General features: G+C 42.2%; 1 protein-coding gene across 4 annotated transcripts; it reads right to left on the reverse strand.

Moving 5' to 3' along the window:
* Positions 1-1,493: 1,493 nt before the first annotated feature.
* Positions 1,494-23,601, reverse strand: LOC118394863 (rho guanine nucleotide exchange factor 18-like). Of its 4 annotated transcripts, none has more exons than XM_035788470.1 (20): positions 23,497-23,565; positions 22,180-22,314; positions 18,796-18,994; positions 18,483-18,623; positions 18,222-18,343; positions 17,946-18,056; positions 16,899-17,142; positions 16,434-16,688; positions 12,754-12,939; positions 11,186-11,404; positions 10,788-10,912; positions 10,580-10,645; positions 8,739-8,786; positions 8,390-8,572; positions 7,645-7,797; positions 7,298-7,426; positions 6,986-7,183; positions 6,070-6,268; positions 4,265-4,369; positions 1,494-4,109 (listed from the first exon to the last, which is right to left on the reverse strand). In XM_035788470.1, exons 3-20 carry the CDS (start codon positions 18,896-18,898, stop codon positions 3,928-3,930), a joined length of 2,769 nt encoding a protein of 922 aa, XP_035644363.1. In that variant the 5' UTR covers positions 18,899-18,994; positions 22,180-22,314; positions 23,497-23,565; the 3' UTR covers positions 1,494-3,927. The 4 variants fall into 4 exon arrangements, with proteins under 4 accessions (XP_035644363.1, XP_035644361.1, XP_035644362.1 ...); XM_035788468.1 differs by having other exon boundaries at positions 23,448-23,565; XM_035788469.1 differs by lacking the exon at positions 22,180-22,314 and having other exon boundaries at positions 23,497-23,601.
* Between the last annotated feature and the right edge of the window lie 1,584 nt (positions 23,602-25,185).

Below are 25,185 nucleotides of genomic sequence, written 5' to 3' on the forward strand. Positions count from 1 at the left end.
GCTCGATTCAGCGCTATAGCACGATTGAAAGGCAACGTTCCCGCTGCATTCATGGTAAACGCTGTATATAATGGCTCAATATGAAATTACCTTTATTTCAAGTGCACAATAGTGCTGAACTTCAGCAATACAGATTGAATCAAACCCCCTAGATTGACCGATTTGTTTATAATATTCAATATTGTCTGAAATGGGTTTTGGCCTTGTATGTCTGTGCATATTGCTTTATGAAGACAGAGTGCTGTGTTAGTTTGTTTCTTAATTAAACTATGATAAGTAATCATTTTGAGGTTGTTTGGTGGGTGTCTCATAATAATTACCAAGTCTCAATTCTCTAGTGACTTACTCGATACGTTAGTTTAGCGGACAGCTATCTAAACTTATCGTAAGCATGGTCTAATTACCGTGGCGCAGCAGACGAAGTCACTGCATCGCAGTACTTGATGCGTCACTACAGACCCGGTTCGATCCCAGGCTGTGTCACAACCGGCCGTGACCTGGAGTCCCATAGGGCGGCACACAATTGGCCCAGCGTCATCCGGGTTAGGGGATGTTTGGCCGGGGCTCTTTACTTGGCTCATAGCGCTCTAGCGACTCCTTGTGGCGGGCCGGGCACCTGCAGGCTGACTTCCGGTAGTCAGTGGAACTGTGTGGCAAAATGTGTAGAATTACAGGAAATCAGCCCTAAACAAAGAGTTACAGTCCGTTTTACCTTAGATTGGAAAATGTAATGGTCAAAACATATTGATTTGAGAGTTGTAAAGGTAGGGTGAGGTCTGTGCTTTTTTGACAACACACACAAAGCAAGTCCTTGCAGGCTCAAGTTTTATCTTCACTTGATTACTGTCCAGTCATATGGTCAAGTGCTGCAAAGAAGGCCCTAGTTAAGCTGCAGCTGGTCCAGAATAGAGCAGCACATTTAGCTTTTAATTGTAATTAGAGGGTTAATATCAATTATATGCATGCCAGTCCCTCTTGGCTAAGAGTTGAGGAGAGACTGACTGCATCAATTCCTGTTTTTATAAGAAACATGAATGTGTTAAATTCCAGATTGTTTGCAATAGTCAACTTACACACACACACACACACACACACACACACACCACCAGGGATCTATTCAGTCCCCAGGTTCAGAACAAATTCAAGGAAACATACAGTATTATACAGAGCCATAACTGCATGGAACTCCCTTCCATCTCATATAGCACAAGTGAGCAGCAAACCTGTTTAAAACAACAAATACAGCAACGCCTCTCCATGTGACCTACTTCCTGTGTATGTACTGATATGAAATGTGTAACTGATAGATGCAAACAAACATGTTAATGTTTTTAAATGTAAATTGTTAAGTATTGTGTCTGTAGAGTCTTGGACCCCAGTAAGACTAGCTGTCGCTATTGGCATCCTAATAAAATCATTATTTCTGTTTTAGACTGGAAAGGGTAGGAGGGGAATAATTCAGAGATGACATTGACTGGACAGGCAAGGCTGGCTACATACATCATCATGGCTCTTTCTTTTTATTATTTCTATCAGCTGTGGATGGGAAGAACAACAGTTCAGCAGAACAATGATATTACAACAGAATAGTCAGACCATAGATCTTCAGTGCCTTCAGAAAGTATTCATACCCCTTGACTTATTACACATTGTTGTTGTTACAGGCAGAATTCTAAATGGATGGAATACTTTCTGCCCCTCTACAAGCAATACGCCATAATGACTGTGTAAACATGTGTAGACATTTTTCCATTCAAAATTAAATACAGAAATCTAATTTACATACGTTTTCACACCCGAGTCAATACTTTGTAGAAGCACCTTTGGCGGTGATTACAGATTTCAGTTATCTTGGGTATGTCTGTATGAGCTTTGTACATCTGGATTTGGGGATTTTCTTCCATTCAGGTTTTATCAAAGCTCTGTTAAGCTAGATAGGGAGCGGTGGTGAACAGCAATCTTTGTCTTTCCATAGATTTTCAATGGTATTCAAGTCTGGGCTTTGGCTGGGCCACTCAAGGACTTTTACATTATTGTTCTGAAGCCATTCCAGTGTTTCTTTGGCTGTATGCTTATGTCCTGTTGGAACGGAAATCTTCGCGCCCCCCCCCAGCCTAAGGTCATTTGCACTCTGAAGTAGGTTCTCATCGAGGATTTGCCTGTATTTGGCTCCATTCAATGTTTCCTCTATCCTTACCACTCTCCCAGTTCCTGCCACTGACAAGCAGCCTCATAGCATGATGCTGCCACCAGCATGCTTCACGACAGGTGGTGAGCTGTGCCTGGTTCTCGGTGCTTTGCATTCAGACCACAAACCTTTGCCTTATGATCGCAGTCTTTCACACGCCTTTTTTCTAAACTCTTGGTGTGCTGTCATGTGCCTTTTTCTCAGAAGTGTCTTTCGTCTGGCCATCCTCCCATAAAGCCCAGATTGGTGTTGTAGAGAATGTTGTCCTTCTGGCAGGTTCTCCCATCTCAGTCAAGGAGTTCTGTCAGAGTGGTCATTGCCTCCCTGACCAAGGGCCTTCTTGTTCAGTTTGGACGGAAGGCCAACTAGACAGAGTCTGGGTAGTTCAATATTTTTTCAATTTCCCAATGATAGAGACCACGGTGCTCTTGGAAATTTTCAACAATCTAGAAATAGTTTTATACCCTTCCCCAGATATATACACCTCATCACAATTTTTATCTCAGCTCTAAGGACAGTTCCTTGGACTTCATAGTATAGTTCTGCTCTGACATCCACTGTCAACTGTGGACCTTATATAGACAGGTGTTTCTTTCAAATTCATGTCCAAACAATTTAACAAAGTAGTCGTGACATCAAGGATAATCAAACAACATTGGTTGCACCTGAGCTCGATTTGGAGTGTCATAGCAAAGGGGATGTTTTCACTCATTGAATTCAGGCTGTAACCCAACAAAATGTGGAATAAGTTAAGGGGTATGAATACATTCTGAAGGCCCTGTATATAAAGTGTTTTAATTCACTGGAAACTGTGAGCAACATAATTCACAAATCCTTCCAAACAACCCCATATTAAAACCTCATTCAAAAAGTTTCATTATTAAAACATTATTTACAAGTTACCTTGGTTCCCAGAACATAACCTTGTTACAGTTACACAATGAGCAAAAAGGAAAAACTATTTGCTCCAGTTCAAACTAAACACAGTGTCATAACATTTCTGTACATTCACACACACAGAGAAGCTGTGTGGTAAAACTTGACTTACTACAGTCCATTTTGAGCATTGATATCGCGTGGTCAGGCCTTCTGCATTCAACAGTCCACCAAGTGCACAAACTGTCATGACACCCATTCCTGTCTCCCTCATGACAGAAACCACAGCAGAATTAGCATCATCTCTTTCCAGTAGTCATTATTATTCAGTGTTAAAATACACCAGAACCCCATACAGTTATTATTCCCTCTCACAGATAGAATGTATGGAAGTAAATGTAGCTATGACAAATGCATTATTTTCATTAAGACATTCTGATTTCAAGCAGCAGGTAGACTATATAGATTAGAGTAGTTTCTAATGTGCTCTGAGAATAAAACATACTTGGCACCTCAGATCTGTAAACAAGTTAAAATAATAAACAGCTTCCTAACACCACTGCTCAACATGAATAAGAATCCTTTAAAAGTAAAGACGTGAGTGGTTAGAGACACTTTCTCTTAAACCATGACAGAAACACTCATCAGAACAATATAAATGTCTTTGGAAATTCAACAGGCACTCAAGAATTACAAGGAATTAGTAAAGCCAAATCAGTCCAAATATTTTAAAATTCACATCTTTACTTTGATCAGAACAGACTGCTTTTGAGGGCCAAATAAAATCACTTGTGGACCGGTTTTGGCACACAGGCACCCAGTTGCAGACCTCTGGCATAGGGTTTTGGTCTTACCCTGTGGCCTTACAGGTAGATTACGCGTTCCTTGGTTGGTTTGCTTGCTATGTCTTTTGGGAAGGGTGGAGGATGGGGAGGTTCGGGTGGAAGGAAGTGGCTCTGGCTGTTCATCCTCATGCTGCTGCTAGACAATAGGGTCTGGGAGTGCTTGGCATTGGACAGAGGCACTGGAGGACTAAAGAAACGATCTGAGGAGGGATAGCAACATAGGGTTAACTTACTCATTGTGTGTCTGTACATGCGTGCGCCATGTTAATTCAGATCCTGAGACGTTAAAACATATCTCCAGTCATGGTAATAATCTGATAATGTGTATCTGGAAATCCCGAGGTTCTCGTCTTACCTGTTTGGTAGCTCCTGTGAGGACTCACAGTCCTTTTCCCTCGCAGACTCCCGCCCTCTTTTCTTGTCACTCTGATCGGCACCACCTGAGACATGTCTATAGATGCTGCAGGAAGAAAGACAACTACTCACTCCCTAACATAGAAAATATCAACAGTGGAGGTAAATGTTATAATTTGCTCAAAGATCCGACTTGTGATTGACATCATGATCCCACCAGTGGCGGTTGGTGCTGTTTAAGATGAGGACACCATTTTTTATGAGCATGGCCTTATTTCTATAACAGCATTCGTATCCCATTCACCCAGTTCAATGTAACATCGATAGATTTAGGCTACTACTTGAATTCTCCCTATACCTATGAGGTTGCTTCAACCTAGCTATGAATGAATGTTTACAATGTAGGTGCACAGTTGCAAACGAGAGTTTCTATTGGACAAATTCAGGTATGTTTATCCCTGTTTGGTTCCGTTTAAGAAACGTTTTTCAACAGAATCGGCAGAATGAATACACCCCTGATCACACGCAAACAGTTCACTTTCATAGCTTGTTCAATTCCTTCTCACATCTACCCACTCTCTTCCTCTCACCTTTTCCCTTCGCTTGTGGACTTCAATGCACAACACATCAGCTGTCTGTGACCAGGGGGGAAATGTCCAAGCTAAACCTTCATATCATAACCAATACATACAGCCTACATCGTTTTCACCATATTAGCTAAAGTGATGTCCTAGTCAACATAGCTAATAGAACTAATGTGTTAGTAAACCCACTACAATCATGCTGTACAGTGTACAGTCAGTAAGCAGTTTAGAAGGTGGGCCCCGGTGGCAATAAATTAGTCAAACCAAAAGCTTACCTTGACTTGGAAGAGTTCAAGTGTTGGACAGTCATAGCCAGCTAGCTAACATAGCATCCCTCTCTGTTTGAGCTGGGTGTTTGAGTAGGCTAAACTAGCTAGTTCCATTTGCTCCTCCATTTTTTAAGAAATTAATTTAACTGTTCAACTATTGTCATCTTTCTCTCGCCGAGTCAACTACTCACCATATTTTATGCACTGCAGTGTTAGCTCGCTGTAGCGTATGCTTTCAGTACTAGATTCCCTCTCTGATCCTTTGATCGGGTGGACAACATGTCAGTTCATGCAGCAAGAGCTCTGAGGTTGGAGGATGTCCCCCGGAAGTTGTCATAATTTCTGTGTAACAGTGGAGGCTGCTGAGGGGAGGACGGCTCATAATAATGGCTGGAACAGAGTAAATGGAATGGCATAAAACACATGGAAAGGATGTGTTTAATGTATTTGATACCATTCCACTAATTCTGCTCCAGCCATTACCATGAGCCCTTGTCCTCCCCAATTAAGGTGACACCAACCTCCTGTGCTGTGTAAATCTATGGAAGGCTGTTGAGAACCTTGAGCGTCTTTGGTTTTGTATTGAAGTCAGTATACCCAGACGAGGGCAGAAGCTAGCTGTCCCCTGGCTACACCATGGTGCTACCCTACAGAGTGCTGTTGAGGCTACTGTAGACCTTCATTGCAAAACAGTGTGTTTTAATCTATTATTTGGTGACATGTGAATATATGTAGTATATGATCACTTTTTTTACGTTTCACTATTTTTATAAAATTCACTGAGGATGGTCCTCCCCTTCCCACTAAGCCTGATGAAGAGCCTTTGTCTTCAATACATTGCTAATAAAAACTATAGGAGCATCTAACCATCCAGTGTGGATAGTTTTATGTGATCATTTCTACCATGTCTGTAATGAAGTATTCCGTTATATTCTACAGTGCTGTGTTCTGACCTGCACTATGCATGCGCTGGTGCGATCCCTTTTTTCTGCTCTTCTCCTTGCCCTTGCTGCTGAGGGTAGCCAGCTTGGTGGGGATCTGCTGCTGCACAGCCCCTGGCTTGTGGACCACCTGGTTGGTGGTGCTGATCAGGTGAATGGGAACCTCCGCTTTAGGGGGCGCAGGGCTGATGCTCTCCCTATGAAGGGGCACCTATAACACAATAATGTAAAGTTAGGAATACTGTAACCTTGTCCCCACGCTATCGCGCACAGTTATTTTTTTAAATGGCGTCCCTTGTGTGCACTTCCGTTAATACCGTATACTCCGGGTGGTACAGAAACTGTAGGACGCTATGAAAATCTGAATACCGCCCAACCTTAGTTGTCGGAGATGATTGGTTGGTAGATTAAGTCAATGCTTATGCTTTGGGAGTTCCTCCTGCTCTTTCTGTATTGGCTAATGAGGCCAAGTTTGACACGTTAGTCCACCAGACTCGCATTTGGGCGGAAGTGTCTGGGAACGAGATTATGAATACTGGGAACTACTGGGAAACGAGTTACAACACACAGCTACGGGGATCAAACTCGTAAGAGTGTTGTATCGAGTGTACCATCTGATAGGGAACTTTGTCACTTTTCATGGAAATGCATTTTGTGAGGTCAGCATACAAAATATCAATACACTACAGTACAACAAATAGAATACAAAAACGCTGGAAGGTGAACACACATTCACATAGTCCTGTGAATAGGGTTTGCAAAGTACCGTTAACTTTTCCAAAATATTACACAAATCTTCTACTTCTTACACAAATCTTCCTATTTCTAGAATTTGGGGAAAGTTGCCGGAATTTGTCAACCCTATCTGTAGTTGGTATACTGTCCATCCATGGAGTCTAGCTCAAGTTACATCCTAGCTATGTCTCACCTCTGGGGGTGGCTCCAGGAAAGCTGTGGCTAGAGAGAGGCTAGGTTGGATGTGGACCTTAGAGGCTGGGATGGGGGTCACGTCACCTCCCGTGGTCCAACCACCAATCAGGTCCCCTCGGAACGACTGGGAGAGGTCCCCTCGGAAGGAAGCAGAGTGGGGGAGGTCCCCTCGAAACGACTGGGAGTGGGGGACAGCCTGAGAAGAAGAAGAGAATGACCAGGTGACCTAAAAATCAATGTAAATAAATGCATAATTAACCTCCCTCTCACTATTGGTCCTCAGTCCTTAACGACCACACCACCTCCTCACCTGCTGAGAGTTGAAGTTAAAACTCCCAGGTTTGGCAATGGTCTTGTTCTTCTTTAACTTCATCTGTAAATCCAGGCGTTCCTTCTGTTTCTCCACAGTCCTTGTAGACTCTCTCAGCCTCTCCAGATCCTGTTGGTAAGGTAAGTCACACGAACAATGGAAACATGCCAGCAGCACTCACTTGGATAAAATTGGCAATTGATGCTTTGTGTTAAAAAAAAACAAAAAACAAAAAGACTCTTAATAGACCATATTACATTTTGATCATTTAGCAGACACTCTTATCACAGTAAGACCACCATTGTTATATTGTAACACTGTATAATGTAACAAAACAAAGCAGAAACCTGTTGGTAGGTTTCTCTCCATCTCTCCAGCTCCCCCCTCTCCTCTGCTAGCTTCTCCTTCAGTCTCCTACACTCCTCCTCTCTGTGTCTTAGCTCTGCCTCCAGGACCTGCGCCTGCAACTGGTGGCCCGCCTGCTCCTCTTCCCAGCGAGCCTGAGAATGAGATGGATCAAATAGCAATGAGAGAAAAGTGAGATAGATAAGCAGGGGTGTCAAACTCATTACATGGAGGCCTGAGTTTCTGCTGGAGAAACTAGAAAACCAGGCGAGGAAAGTTCCTAAGTAAATCAGTGATCAATCAAGTACAAGGGAGAAGCAAAAACCATGCAGACACTCTGCCCTCCATGGAATGAGTTTGACACCTGTGAGGCAGAGAGATGATAGATATCATAGATAAAACACAATAGATAGAGGATTAATCGAGATAAAAATAAAGACACAGGAAATTCATCCAGCAGGTGTAACAAGATTGTATTTCTACATATACAACATGGCTATATTTTGGTAAAAGCTGAAAGACGTAATAACTGATACAGTGTCTGCAGTTTAAAGCTCTATTCTAGCTACCTGTTCCTGATTTTGTCTGTTCCTGATGGTGTCTCTCTCCGTTTCTCTAACATAATAAACCATTTTCTACCTCAGGAGTTTAAACTGTGTTCTAGTCTGTGCTGTCTGCAGTTTGTGGAAGTTGGCCATCTCCTCTCTCCATTTCTACAATGTAATAAACGGTGTTCTAGTTCAATACCTGTTCTTGTCTGTGCTGTGTCTGCAGCTTGTGGAAGTTGGCCATCTCCTCTCTCTGTTTCTCCATGTTACGTTGTTTCTCCTGCTCCAGGAGCACATTTCCACGAGGACGGCCCGGAGGCTCACGCTCTGACAGCGAGGCACGCTGCAACTCAATGTGGCTGTCCTGCTGGGACACGATGGCCTACGGGGACGGGCAGGGAACAAACTTAACACCAGGAGGCAGAGGACAAACTTCAGACCAGGGGACGGTCAGGGGACACAGTTAAAACCTATCTAATAGTAAGAGAAGACCGGTCAATCGTAGCAACTGTCTGTAGAATGTAAAGAATAGATACAGTATGTCTTACCAGCAGACTGTAGAGTTTCTGTGAGAGCAGCAGCACTCTATCAAAGAACTGGGGAGAGAGAGATAGAAATAAGGTTGTGTAGCAGCTTTCGAATAGCTGTGGGAAAACCAATTGCAAGATTTGAGATGCACACAAGAATCCAAACAAATAACTACAAGGTAAACAAAAGGTTCCAGTATTCCAGGTATACAAATTAGATCAAGGTAAACCATTTGCCATAACGCGTAGGCCTCACTTCCTGTTTCTATATACCCAATATGTGAATATCCGGGTGGGCCCACCCATACTTACAACTAATTGAGGATAGAGGGAGTAATTGGCCTATTAGAATTCAAATAATAGAGCATAACCAAATTAATGCATAAACCACAGAGTGCCGTGAAAAATAATATGCCCCCTTTCTGATTTTCTCTTTTTTTTTTTGACACCGAATGTTATCAGATCTTTGACCAAAACCTGATGTTGGATAACAGGAACCTGAGTGAACAAATAACAACATTTTGATAAAGTTATACAATACCCAATGCCCCTGTGTGAAAAAAGAAATTGCCCCTTACAATCATTAACTGGTTGTGTCATCTTTAGCTGCAATGACTGCAACCAAACACTTCGTAGAGTTGTTGATCATACATCGCTGTGGAGGAATTTTGGCCCCCTCTTCTTACTTTAACTTAGAAATATTTGTGGGTTTTCATGCATGAACTGCTCATTTCAGGTTCTGCCACAACATTTAAAATCAGGTTTAGGTCTGGACTTTGACGAGGCCATTCCAAAACTTTACATTTGTAGATTTTCAGCCATTCTGATGTAGAGTTGCTTCTGTGTTTTGGATCGTCTTGCTCCATGACCCAGCTTCAGCTCACGGATGGATAGCCTGACATTCTCCTTTAGAATTCTCTAATACAGGCCTCCCGAGTGGCGCAGCGGTCTAAGGTGTCACTACAGACCCGGGTTCGATCCCAGGAGGTGTCACAACCTGCCGTGATCGGAATCCCATAGGGCTACACACAGTTGGCCCAGCGTCGTCTGGGTTAGGGGAGGGTTTCGCTCTAGCGACTATGTGGCGGGCCGGGCGCCTGCAGGCTGACTTCGGTCGTCAGTTGAATGGTGTATCCTCCGACACAATGGTGCTGTTAAGAAGCGAAGTGTGGCGGGTCATGTTTCGGAGGACACATAACTCGACATTTGCCTCCCAAGCCCGTTGGGGAGTTGCAGCGATTGAGACAAGATCAAAATTTGAGAAAAAAAATACAATTCTATAATACAGAGCAGAAATCATGGTTCTTTCAATGATGGCAAGTCGTCCAGGTCCCGAGGAGGTAAAGCATCACCAAACCATCACACTACCACCGCCATGCTTGACCGTTGGTATGAGGTTCTTACTGTGGAATGCAGCGTTTGGTTTTCGTCAGACATAACGGGACCCATGTCGTCTAAAAAGTCGACTCAAGTTGGCCAAAAAGCACCTGGATGATTGTCAAGAATGTTCTATGGACAGATGTGTCAAAAGTGGAACGTTGTTATGTATCTCGAAAACTAAACAGGGCATTCCAGGTTACCTTTATGTAATATTAGGATTTGATCTGAAAACATTCAGTGTCAAAAATATACAAAAATAGAGAAAATCAGAAAGGGGGTAAATACTTTTTCACAGCACTGTAAATACATTAAATGATCCTTAAATATAAATATTATCTAATACACAAATATTTGCATAACTAATAAAATACAAAAACTGGCTCCAACAGGTTAGCACAATAAAAAAAAAGTGTGACTGCAGATATTCATGAACCTAAACATCAAGATATGTTCAGACTTCAGAGTCATCTAGCAACACTAACCTCAGCTTCAGGAAAGGATGGATTTGGGCATGGAGAAGTCCAGTATGATGCTGGTGCCTCATCAGCCTGTAATCACAATACCATGAATCAGACGAACTGAACCAGTCAATACCTCCCTCCCTGAAGAGAGAACAATAGCACACTTGTAGGAGGGAACAAGTGCCCACTTGGAAGTGAAAGGGAGAGAATGGGACAGCCACTCACTCACCGACATTTCCAGACTCTCTGACTGGTCAAGGTCCTGTAGCTGGGGGTCAGAGTTTGAATGCTGACCTCTGTCTAGAGGTTGTACCGCCACACTGCCTGGCCGTTCTCCCGCCTGTATATTACCATCTGGAAAACATGCACAGCAAATGTTGAACAAATAACGTTCAACTGTGTTCCAAAGAAAACACTGGATTTGTGAGATAAGAGGAATGATACAGTATGACCAGATATTAATACGAACAGTGGTATAATAAGGGAAAGGGAAGGGGCATACCTAATGCATTCAACTGAAATGTGTCTTTTGCATTTAACCCAACCCCTCTGAATCAGAGAGGAGTAGGGGTAAATCCAGCAACCATAGTCCATCTATATGAGTTGTAGACTGAGCGGTATACTTACTCTTCATAAGGGGTATGGGATTGCAGACATAGCCCTCTAAGGTTTCGGCTCTCCTGAGTGCGGCTAGGTTCCGCAGCCCCCCAAGGCCTAGCCCCCCTCGAAGGAGCCGTAGATCTTCGGGTCTCAAACTGTATCCCCGTGATCCCAGGAAGTCCTCTGTAGGGGGGTAGGGGTCTCTCAGAGTCACACCGGACAGGAGAAGGTTCTGCAGATTCTCCACTGATGAGAGAAGAAGAACAAACTAAAAGCTGATTATCTGACTGATAAACTGACATTGGATTATCATGGTGGGTCAATAAGTATTCACAATTCAAGTTGGAAGTTTACATACACTTGGGTGGGAGTCATTAAATCTAGTTTTTCAACCACTCCACACATTTCTTGTTAACAATCTATAGTTTTGGCAAGTCAGTTAGGACATTTACTTTGTGCATGACACAGGTAATTTTTCCAACAATTGTTTACAGACAGATTATTTCACTTATAATTCCAGTGGGTCGGAAGTTTACATACAAAGTTGACGGTGCCTTTAAACAGCTTAGAAAATTCCAGAAAATGATGTCATGCCTTTAGAAGCTTTTGATAAGCTAATTGACATCATTCCAGTCAATTGGAGGTGTACCTGTAGATGTAAAAATCAAAAGGGAAAATCAAAAGAAATCAGCCAAGACCGCCAAAAAGACATAAGGAAGGAGACGCTCCACAGGGGGTAGCATTATGTTGTGGGGTGCTTTGCTGCAGGAGGGACTGGTGCACTTCACAAAATAGATGGCATCATGAGGATGGAAATGTATGTGGATATCTTGAAGCAACATCTCAAGACATCAGTCAGGAAATTAAAGCTTGGTCGCAAATGGGTCTTCCAAATGGACAATGACCCCAAGCATACTTCCAAAGTTGTGGCAAAATGGCTTAAGGACAACAAAATCAAGGTATTGGAGTGGCCATCACAAAGCCCTGACCTCAATCTCATAGAAAAGTCATGTGCAGAACTGAAAAAGTGTGTGCGAGCAAGGAGGCCTACAAACCTGACTCAAGTTACACCAGCTTTGTCAGGAGGAATGGGCCAAAATTCACCCAACTTATTGTGGGAATTATGGAAGGCTACCCGAAACGTTTGTCACAATTTAAAGGCAATGCTACCAAATACTAATTGAGTGCATGTACACTTCTGACCAACTGGGAATGTGATGAAAGGAATAAAAGCTGAAATAAATCACTCTACTATTATTCTGACATTTCACATTCTTTAAATAAATTGGTGATCTTAACTGACATAAAACATGGAATTTTTACTAGGATTAAATGTCAGGAATTGTGAAAAACTGAGTGTAAATGTATTTGGCTAAGGTGTATGTAAACTTCTGACTTCAACTGTATATCAGATTTACTAAAGAAAAGGGTTAAGTTCCCCATTACCAGATCCTATCAGACCTAGCAGGAGTACCAAGGCCAGCCTATCAGAGGTGACAGTGGAGCTATTACACAATATTGCTTTAACCTATCAAATCCTCTCAGATCTCCACAATTGCATTAGGTCTAGGGGTGGATTTGTCATACAAACTTACCCTCAGTGATGGCCCCCTTGAGCAGTGTCTCCCCCTGCTGGGGGTCTAAGTCGTCACTGCGGAACAGCAGACGAGAGTGATGAGCTACATCTTCCAGCCCTGTTACAGCCTCCGCCATGTCAGCAAACATACGCAGCTTCTCTGTCAGGCTCTGCATGATCTGGGCATCCTTCATACATAGACTCCCTGGAGACACACACATATTCTATGGTCAGAAAAAATATATATATATATTCCATATGACCTGACAATGGGAGTTGCGGGCAGCTGTTGAGGACATTTTGAAGCGCTCGGGTAGAGCTGGTATGGGTAGCGTCTTTTTGGAGTTGGCACTTGGATGCCAAATGGGATTGGAACCAGTGTTATGTTCCGATGACATGAAAATAGATCTCTTTGGTCACGCACACCAGTGGTGGGTTTGGCGTCAAAATAAGGATGCATGAACATAAATAAACCCCACACTGGCCAATGCCCTTAGCAATTTGAGTTTCAGCCAATGAGCTTCAGCCCCTCGCTATTTGAGTGACAGCTAGTAAGATGCACACACAGAGCGAGAGCAATGACTTGGTGCACATAGAGTGAGCTTCAAAAGTACTGGGACAGTGACATTTGTTTTAGCTCTGTACTCCAGCACTTTGGAATTATACAATGACTATGGGGTTAAAGTGTAGACTGACAGTTTTAATTTGAGGGGATTTTAATCCATATGGGGTCAACGGTTTAGAAATTACAGCACTTTTTGTAAATAGTCCCCCCATTTTAGTGGACCAAAGGTATTGGGACAAATTCCTGTGTATTACAGTAATAAAAAGTTTAGTATTTGGTCCCATATTCACAGCACACAATGACTAGATCAAGGATGGATGCATTTGCTGTTTGTTTTGGTTGTGTTTCAGATTAAGCACAATATAAAAGGAATGATTCATAATGTATTGTGTTATTTTGTAAATAAGAATAGAATGTTTCTAAACACTCCTACATTAATGTGGATGCTACCATGATTATGGATAATCCTGAATGAATTGTGAATAATGACGAGCGAGAAAGTTAGACGCAGAAATATCAAACCCCTCAAGACATGCTTTTGAGGGGGTATGATATTTGTGCGTCTCTCATCATTATTCACACTTCATGTAAGATGATCCGTAATCACGGGAGTCCCCGCACTAATGTAGGAGTGTTTTAGAAACATATTCTATTTTTATTTACAATAAAAGTGACTCCAAAATGACAATACATTATGAATCATTCATTTATATTGGGCACAAAACACAACAAAAAAACAAACAAAACAAACACAGAAACACAACCAAAACAAAACAGCAAATGCATCCAACAAATGTGTAGCCACAAGCTGGATGTAGTGATTGCGTGCTTTGAATATGGGACTAAATGCTTAACCTTTTATGACTTTAATACACATACAAGTGAATATGTCCCAATACCTTTAGTCCCCTAAAATGGGGGAACTATGTACAAAAAGTGCTGTAATTTCTTAAAGGGTTCACCCGATATGGATGAAGATACCCTCAAATTAAAGCTGACAGTCTGCACTTTAACCTCGTTTTCATTGTCTCATTTCAAATCCAAAATGCTAGAGTACAGTCGTGGCCAAATGTTTTGAGAATGACACAAATATTAATTTCCACAAATTTTGCTGCTTCAGTGTCTTTAGATATTTTTTTCAGATGTTACTATGGAATACTGAAGTATAATTACAAGCATTTCACAAGTGTCAAAGTCCTTTATTGACAATTACATGAAGTTGATGCAAAGAGTCAATATTTGCAGTGTTGACCTTTCTTTTTCAAGACCTCTGGGCCACACACTGATGGCAGCCCATTCTTGCATAATCAATGCTTGGAGTTTGTCAGAATTTATGGGTTTGTGTTTGTCCACCCGCCTCTTGAGGATTGACCACAAGTTCTCAAAGGGATTCAGGTCTGGGGAGTTTCCTGGCCATGGACCCAAAATATCAATGTTTTGTTCCCCGAGCCACTTAGTTATCACTTTTGCCTTATGGCAAGGTGCTCCACCATGCTGAAAAAGTCATTGTTTGTCACCAAACTGTTCCTGGATGGTTGGGAGAAGTTGCTCCCGGAGGATGTGTTACTACCATTCTTTATTCATGGCTGTGTTCTTAGGCAAGATTGTCAGTGAGCCCACTCCCTTGGCTAAGAAGCAACCCCACACATGAATGGTCTCAGGATGCTTTACTGTTGGCATGACACAGGACTGATGGTAGCTCTCACCTCGTCTTCTCCGGACAAGCTTTTTTCTGGATGCCCCAAACAATTAGAAAGGCGATTCAGAGAAAATGACTTTACCCAAGTCCTCAGCAGTCCAATCCCTCTACCTTTTGCAGAATATCAGTCTGTCCCTGATGTTTTATCTGGAGAGAAGTGGCATCTTTGCTGCCCTTCTTGACACCAGGCCATCCTCCAAAAGTCTTCGCCTCACTGTGCATGCAGATGCAATCACACCTGCCCGCTGCCATTCCTGATCAAGCTCTGTACTGGTGGTGCCCCGATCCCGCAGCTGAATCAACTTTAGGAGACGGTCCTGGCGCTTGCTGGACTTTCTTGGGTGCCCTGAAGCCTTCTTCACCACAATTGAATCGCTCTCCTTTAAGTTCTTGGTGATCCGATGAATGGTTGATTTAGATGCAATCTTACTGCCAGCAATATCCTTGCCTGTGAAGCCATTTTTTGTGCAAAGCAATGATGATGGCACGTGTTTCCTTGCAGGTAACCATGGTTGACAGAGGAAGAACAATGATTCCAAGCACCACCCTCCTTTTGAAGCTTCCAGTCTGTTATTCGAACTCAATCAGCATGACAGAGTGATCTCCAGCCTTGACCTCGTCAACACTCACACCCGTGTTAACGAGAGAATCACTGACATGATGTCAGCTGGTCTTTTTGTGGCAGGGCTGAAATGCAGTGGAAATGTTGTTGGGGTATTCAGTTCATTTGCATGGCAAATAGGGACATTGCAATTAATTGCAATTCATCTGATCACTCTTCATAACATTCTGGAGTATATGCAAATTGCCATCATACAAACTGAGGCAGCAGACTGAAAATTCATATTTGTGTCATTCTCAACTTTTGGCCACGACTGTACAGAGCCAAAACAACAAATGTGCCACTGTCCCAATACTTCACTGTAACTGTACACTTTTGGCTCGTGGACACTACTTTCAGAACTACTGGCTAAAAATCATACAAAAATACCAGAGAATATCTTTAAGGTCAACTCATAAACTTTACCCAGTACCAGGTCATTTTAGCCTGGTGGCCTCTGCCAGGAGGCTGAAACTTGGCCGAAAGCAGATCTTCCAGCAAGACAATAACCCCAAATAAGTGGTTAATTGACCACAAAATCAACATTTTGCATTGGCCATCTCAGTCTCCGGACTTGAACCACAGTGAAAACCTGTGTTTGGGTAGTCCACAAGCGCAGATGAAGGATATCAAGGATCTGGAAAGATTCCGAAAAGAGGGGTGCCAATAATTTTGACCCCCATTTTTTTGAGAGAAAAAATGTTACATGTAAAAAATTGTTTTTGCATACAATATAGCTCCGTATGTTTATTATTTATTTGATACGGTTTTTTTTGCTGATCTTTATCAAGGATGCCAATAATTTTGGATTTGACTATTTCTTTTTAAAATCACCTTTCAGCCATCTGTTGGCTGCCTGCCAGTTGACAGTCCCCTCATGGAGCAGGTTTCTGGACCCCACTGCCAGGTCCTCTCTCTTGAACACCCTTCCATCCTTCAGCCTGCCGCGGGAATGAGGTTCCAAACTGCTGCCTATGTCTCTCAACCAAGAGGCCCTCTCATAGTCATGGACCTGAGAGTCCACAGCAGAGATGGTCTCTCTGATCAGAACCAGAGCGTGGGCCAGGGCATCGTGCTCCTCACTGTCAGCTGATGGGAGAAGATGGGATGAGAGTAGAGGATTGGGTTCATTCCAATTAAATTCAGTCAATTCAGGAAGTAAAATCTAATTTAATTTGTGAACAGCGCAGTTATCAAGCATGCTGGGCCTGGGGACTGATAGTGCAAAGAGATATGCATCCTTGCCCAGCTGAGCCCACCTTAAAGGCATTCAGTTACTTAACGGAGTCTGTTAGTTACCATCAGTGTTCTGTAGAATGCGTTCGACCAGAAAGGGGTACTTTGCGAGCCGCTGAGTCACCAACAGAATACATTCTGGGACTCCTAACTGCCGCACGATGGACAACCGACCGATTTTCGTAATCAAGTTCTGGAACTTCTTGTTGTTCTGTAGCTGTTCTTTGTAGAAGCTGACAGCATCTGTGTGGTGACTGCAGCAGTCTCCATAGCTCTCCTTCATCCTCTCTCCCATCTCACCTGAAAACTACACCACCACATCATCATGATAATGATCAGGTAAACAACAAGCATCAGGTATGACAAAGGGATAGTACAGAGAGAGTCATGATTTCTTGAGAATGCTTTCTCAGAATCAAAGAGAGAGGGGGGGGCTATCTAGTTGATGGCTCCTACCTGTTTGTGTTACAGTGTAATGGTTCCTACATGTCTGTCTACATGTCTGTTTCAATGACTGTATATATGAATGGACCAAGCCATCGGTCACGTGAAACCATTCCTATGTGAAGACTCAATAGCGCATTGAAGCCAAATTAAGTCGGTTAAGATGGTGTCTCATGGAGACAACATGCGCAGTTTGAGCTACTCCAGGAAGTGAAGTTGCAGGCTAGCTAAGTGCTGCCCATTCACATTCATTAAATCAAGATGAGGTCGGACCTGGGTACTGCAGGCGGCCATTAGCATAAAAAATAACTTATTCTGTGTGCGATTTTAAAATAAGTGGTTCGAAGATAAACATCTGGTGTATTAGAAGCAATTATTGGTACTTTGATTGTCTTCAATATTTTCACGAAGATTGCCATTTTATCCATTCACTAAAATTGGGGATCATGTTTTTTTGCTAACAATGCCTGTAGTACCGGGCCTTCAACTTCCATGGCTTAAATGAGAGGTGGTAGGCATTTTCCCCTGGTCTGTGTGACTGTGTAATGGTTCCTACCTGTCTGTGTGACAGTGTAATGGTTTCTACATGGTTGATGAGTATGTCTCCCAACTGTGCGACTGTGTAATGGTTCCTACCTGTCTGTGTAAGGGTGTAATGGTTCCTACCTGGTTGATGAGTACAGCTCCCAGCTGTGTGACTGTGTAGTGATTCTGTCCGTCGCGGCAGTCTCTAAGACACCACAGGAAGTGTTGGTGGATGTGCAGCAGGCTGTCCATCTGATGGAAGAGTAAAGGAAATGATTGCTGTACATGTAATACACCTATTGGTTTTAAGCAGGAGATGAAGTCACCGGAGGGAACATCCAGTCCAGCTTATGCTCCTTCATCTGAAGGCTCTGTCTCCGATCTCTCGCACGCTCTCCCCATCTCTCCGTGTGTTACCTGAGGGAACATCCTGTCCAGCCTAGTCTCCTCCATCTGTAGGTTGCGTCTCAGCTCATACTGGTACACACTCAGCAGCAGCTTTAAGGTCCGCATGTGGTACACCTCAGTCTGGATCAACTCTGACACACACACACACCATCATAATTATTATGGTTATAAAGTTAGTACCATCGTCATCATTATTACTGTTATAAAGTAATATCAACACCCAAATCAGTTCTTTAATGATAAGATCAGATACCCTAGCTATAGTCTTACCATAGATGACATCTTGTCTCTTTATAGCATCTTTGTGTAGCTTCTTTATGTACTGCTGGTCCACAGAGACACTCCAGGACTCTCCCTCAAGGTCCTGAGCATCAGCCTCCAACTCCGCTAGCAGTGCACTGTAGTCGCCATCTACACACACACACACACACACACACACACACACACACAGCTTAATGGACATCTAGACACACACAAAACAAAGTGTCACAATAACACACAACAAACATAAGGCAGGTACGATAACACATACAGGACTAACTACTGCAACTACTGTAGCGTAGCTGACTCCCTGATCCTGTACCTTCTAAGTTGATGATGTCGGTGCTGGACGAGAAGAGGGACACAGAGTCCTCAGGAGGAGGGGGTCGAGGAGAAAGTCCTCGGACAGCATCCAGGTCATCCATGTGTTACTGTATGTGGGGGTTAAAGGTCAGGATGATGGGACCAAGGCCATGGGGAGGCCATGGGAGCCTGGGGGATGGAACCTGTATACAGGATTGCTGGATGGAGGGAGGAGAGAGATTGCATTTGTATTACATTGTGTTTTGTTATTTAATTGCTAATTTGTAAAGCTAATGAGAAATAACCTGGCCAGGTCACAATACCGCATACGGTACTGGAAGTTTGGTTTCATGTAAAGACAGTGTTTTGTTTGTTGTGGCCTACTATAATTTTAGATGTTTAAACTGATTTTAGATTAGATACACACAAAAAAATTGTGGACACCCCTTCAAATTAGTGGATTCGGCCATTTCAGCCACACCCATTGCTGACAGGTGTATAAAAATCGGGCACACCGCCATGCAATCTCCATAGACAAACATTGGCAGTACAATTGCCCAGACTGAAGAGCACAGTGACTTAACGTGGCACCGTCATAGGATGCAACCTTTCCAACAAGACAGTTCATCCAATTTCTGCCATGCTAGAGCTGCCATGGTCAACTGTAAGAGCTATTATTTTGAAGTGGAAACATCAAGGAGCAATAACGGCTCAGCCACAAAGTGGTAGGCCACACAAGCTCACAGAACGGGACCGCCAAATGCTGAAGCGTGTAGCGCTTGCAACACTCACTACCGAGTTCCAAAATGATTCTGGAAGAAACATCAGCACAATAACTGTTCGTCGGGAACTTCAAGAAATGGGTTCCCATGGCCGAGCAGCCGCACACAAGCCTAAGATCACCATGCGCAATGCCAAGCGTTGGCTGGAGTAGCGTAAAGCTCGCCACCATTTTACTCTGGAGCAGTGGAAACGCGTTCTCTTTGAGTGATGAATCACGCTTCACCATCTGGCAGTCCGACGGACTAATCTGGGTTTGGTGGATGCCAGGAGAATGCTACCTGCCCAAACACATAGTATCAACTGTAAAGTTTGGTGGAGGAGTAGAAGCTCTGGGGCTGCCCCATAGTTCCAGTGAAGGGAAATCTTAAGGCGAGAGCACACAATGACATTCTGGACTATTTCTACCGTTCCTTGAAACGATCAAAAGCCTGAAAATATCAGGCTTTTATAGCCTAAAATATAGCCTAAAATCTCCCTCAATGTTTTGTGTCCACGTTTTTCGAATTAGGATTCCACGATGTCTGCAGAAAGAATGGGGTATCAGCTATGGCATGATACATTGACTTTGAAAAAAATATTTTTTGGTTATTGAACTACAGTAAGTGAAGAGGATTTATGCCCAGTAACAGAATTGGGGTAATCAAATCTGAAGTAATCCTAGTCATCTATGTTTCACAAATTTTCAGTGGTGTAAAGTACTTAAGTAAAAATACTTTAAAGTACTACTTAAATAGTTTTTGGGGGTAACTTTTACTTCACTATATTCCTGAAGAGAATTATATACATTTCCTCCATACTCGTTACATTTTGAATGATTAGCAGGACAGGAAAATTGTCCAATTCACAGACTTATCAAGAGAACATCCCTGGTCATCCCTACTGCCTCTGATCTGGCGGACTCACTAAACACACATGCTTCGTTTGTGAATTATGTCTGAGTGTTGGAGTGTACCCCTGGCTATCTGTAAATTATGTCAGTGTTGTTGTGTGACCCTGGCTATCTGTAAATGAAGTCTCAGTGTTGGAGTGTTCCCCTGTTACCCTGGCTAAAAAAAACAAGAAAATGGTGCCACCTGGTTTACTTTATGTAAGGAATTTGAAATGATTTATACTTTTGATACTTAAGTATATTTAAAACCAAATACTTTTATTGAAGTCGTATTTTACTGGGTAATGTTTACTTTTACTTGAGTCATTTTCTATTAAGGTATATTTACTTATACTCAAGTATGACAAATTGGGTACTTTTTCCACCACTGCAAGTTTGGACATCAAAGTACAGCACAGTAGATCACAGTACAGTAGAGTAGAGCACATGAATTCAGCTCAGTGTGCTCTACTGTACTGTACTGAACTATACTCTCCTTTTCTTTATTGTACTGTACTGTGCTATCCAAGTGTGAACCCAACTGTGGTTTGTGAAAACTAGGATTTCCCATTGTAACAAATTAAATAGCAGAAATTCCGTTACCGATTTCTTTTTTTAGAAATCCAGTTACTGATTTGGTAACGGAATTTTAATCACTTAATACATAAAATTGATATCAGTAAAAACACAAATTGACAGGTCTATGTTCATTATCCTCCCTCTTCTCTTCATGAGGGAGAAATAAAAAAATATCTTTAAGATGTGTTTTTTGGTAACGGAATTGAGGCACAAGGCAATATTTCTTAAACTTACAAGAGGCAAACATTTTCTCCAAAACTAAATATTAAAAAGTGTTAAGATAACTTGTCAGGGGTCTTCAACATCATTGTTTTTTGATGCATTTCTAAAAACGTAAGACTTTTTCTGGTACTGTAGATGTTTTCTAAGACCCCTTTTACAGCCCTTTTAGGATGTAAAAATAAATAAAAAATGTAAATATGCCTACATTTAAAAAAAAAAAAAAAAGTCTCTTAGCTTTAATTTGAGACCCAATTTGACATGCTCCTACGAACTTGATGTTCATTAGTATCATAGCATAGACCTAACGGTCACAGTTGTGAACTGACCCCATCAACTAAATTGCATTGAAATAAAATATGCTATCAACTTCATGAAGCCTTCATAGATCCTTTATAAGGAATAAATATATTAATAAAAAAACATTCATAAGCATATGTCATGCTAAAAAGGATGGAGAAAGGGTTATGTCCTATGTAAAATGTCAGTACACCATCAGTATGCATGGGCCTTAGAGCAAGTTTGGTCTTATATGTCCAACCACTGTAGCTCAAAGATCTCTCTCTACTGGGTGGGTGGACGCACACACCAGTGACAGCCTGGTAACACCAAGGCTGGCCGAAACATACAGACAGGAGTGTGTGCCATAGAGGAAAGTAACCCACTGGCTGCATGTGTGTGTGTGTGAATGTGTGTGGCTTAGTTCACACAGCTGGGTACTAAAAGACACAGTTCACACAGCCTTCTGTCGCTACAGTCTCTGGCTCACGTGTTAAGTACACAACAGACAGGACACAGCTTCCTCCTACAGTACACTACACACAGAGATTTAAGAAGAGGCACCCTATTCCCTACATGGTGCACTACTTTTGATCAGGGCCCATACAAGTAATGCACTACATAGGGAATAGGGTGCCATTTAGGAATGTAAGTTTTACACTTCCCCATACTGACCTGGGAGGAAAGGGGAGGAGGGGAGAGGGGATGTGGAGCGTGAAATACAGGTCAGCCAAGTATCCCGGCAGGTGAACGCAGTGCCAATAGATTAACGTTTTCTCTACTTTCAATGCATTCTCCCAGAAAAAAAATCTGTAAACGAATGTAATGCAAAATAAAAAAGGTGCGTAAATGGCATTTATACTTCACTACAACATGGACTGCCTGTAAAACATTAGTCAGTACACTGCCACTAGCAAATGTTCAACATGCTCCCTTCATGATGTCCACAGGGTAGGGGCCTTGACACACTGTTTACTCATTAACAGGAAATAGCTAAACGTATATTTCTCTCCCTTTTGCTCTCTCGCTCTGTGCGTGCGTTTGTGGACTGTGGAGGTGAATTCTCATGGCGAGAGTCTAAATCCTTGGGTTGGGGGAAAATGATGTGAGTGGTGTGTGAGTGAGAGAGAGTGAGCTCCAGCACAGCTAGCTAGGCCTACTTATAATCATGTGACCTACTCCCATCAGGGGATCTGCATGAACAAACTGAAAAATACAGAATACAGCCTCACTAATGGCTGGGCTGGCCTGGCCTGGTCCCTCCCCCAACACACACATATATCATATAGGTAGCTTGCTCAACAGTGTCCCATGTTTAGTTTCGATCTGAGAGGTGATAGTGACACCTGTCAGATCTTCTAACAGGGTCCATGATGATCTGGCTTTCTAATGTAATGTACTGTTTTAAACACTGCCACTGAGGTTTAGAACCTTTTCACTCCCTAACAGGGAATAGTCCCGAGTGTGAATGGCAGGTGTTAATTTCAGTAGTGGCGAGAAATGTGTAGATAAATAGGTACAAGTGGGTGTCTGTTAACGTTTACACTTTGATGTCTTGGAGAGAGATGGATATTCAAAATCTTTGACAACAGATAACATCCAAGTGACTTGAATGACTTTCAACAGCTTATTTTGAGCAAATATTGCATTGGTGTATGAATTTAAGTTTGAAGGCTACAAGGCATATGTTTGTAAAGCATTTCATTTCAGTACGTCAAATACATGTCGGTAGAATTTTCGAAAAGTTATTTCAAGTTAAAATTACTGGGATCATTACAATTTAACGTTTTTATGGCGACCCAACCAACCTAGCAACATTCTTTTGCCAGGTCCACATAGGCTGTAACACCTGACCTGACTAAGTCAACAAGAAGTATTTCATTTCCCCGTGAAATAAAATGATAAAATACTACATCAACCCGATAGTCTCGATAAATTCTTACCCCACCCTCGAACTAATTCCAGCGCAAACTGTAGTAAAAATGTTGTTACTTTGTATCAGCTGCTAAGGATCCCGGATAGCATCGACAGCGTTTGCTTGTACGAGCCTGTGCCGTTTCCTACATAGAGATAGCTAGATGACACTTTCTATCTGTGCCTTTATAGTGTCTGTAATTTTCTTCTTCACGATTGGCGGATCCTTCCTGATTACCTGGTTGGACATGACTCCAACAGGGTCACCACGAGAGTTCAGCCAATGAAGTTGCAAGTCCCATCGAGCTGACAACATTAAATAGGTGAAAACCCTTTTGGCAACTAGAAGCCTCTATCATTCTTTATGTTATCGTACCTTCTCAATGCATTCTGGGAGCCGTTCGTTTAATAGTTAAACGCAACCAGAGAAAGAGGCAAAGCTGGAGGGTTATTCTGCCCTCGAAAATAAGACCACGAAGTGAGGAATATTTGTATGGAGGGTAAATGAGTGTCGAATTTGGTCAACAAAACATGTAATTGCTAATTTGCTACATATAAGGTCTATTTGATCAAATATAAGTTTCATAATGGTTAGGTTGCTACCAGTGGCGATTTTAGCATGTACATTTTGGTGAGGCAATCTCAACATATTTTTTTTAATGCATGCCAGCAAAGCCACTACACACAACACTAAACAATACATTCATTGGACTATAACGGTGACAAATCCATACCACCGCCATACCTGGCTATCAACATAGCCTTCTCTGGCATCGAAACAGTGCATTCAGACTAATTTACTGCATTTTTAAAAACATGGCTGACTTGCTTAAAAACAAAAAAAAATGTTTTTTTTACTGACAATTGAAATGTACAAATTATGGCATATGGTAACGATGAGCGGATAAGATGCAATCTGTAATTTAAAATAAAACAATGAGCGAGCTAAGATGGACGTAGTCAATAACTATTTGTTTAGCACCTTTGAAATGTACAGGGACAGAATTTAGAACATGGGCCGTTCTTACAGTATTCTCCCTGTACACCAAGTCAGAGCCGTAAGATAAATGAGGCATATAAGCAGACAATGAAAGCTCTTACAATATTCAATGATTACATTTCTCTAAAACAGGCTATAGGCTACATGTGCACCACCAAGTCAGAACAGTGGGCTAAGTTGAGGGAAAAGGGACCAAATTATTAGGGTGAGGCACATGGGCTACTAACAGCTACAGCACAACATACAGATTTATGGTCTATTCAAGACAACTTGGAACTCAGATAAAAACAAGGTTGTCACTGATCTTCAGGTCAGAGCTCTAGAAAGAGGCCAGAGTTCCTGACTTGCAATTCTGAGTTGGATGACCTTTCAAAATGTATTTTCCCAGTCTGAGCTCATTCTTTTCCGAGTTCCCAGTTGTCGTGAACTTACTGAAGTCTGAGATTTTCGAGTTTCCAATTGTTTTGAACGCGGCAGAAGTAATGCTGGATTGACAGCATGGCCAATGTATTCAACCTTTTCTGGCCGATGGTATTGCGTGTGAATGCTTATCCTGTTAAACTTGGAAAAGAGACTGTTAATCCCAGACTTGGACCACACACCCTCTCCACCGAATAGCAGGCAGGGGTAGCACAATAGTGATTCCTCTGCAACGCTTGCAGTTAGCCACTGATTTCATCCAATCCACTCATTGTTGAATTTGCGATTTCCAACTTGTTGTGTAATGTTTATGTCCAAAAGCCAATGAGCACCAATACGTTTTATCT

The sequence above is a fragment of the Oncorhynchus keta genome, chromosome 15 (genome assembly GCF_023373465.1).
Source record: "Oncorhynchus keta strain PuntledgeMale-10-30-2019 chromosome 15, Oket_V2, whole genome shotgun sequence".
Taxonomy (NCBI): Eukaryota; Metazoa; Chordata; class Actinopteri; order Salmoniformes; family Salmonidae; genus Oncorhynchus; species Oncorhynchus keta.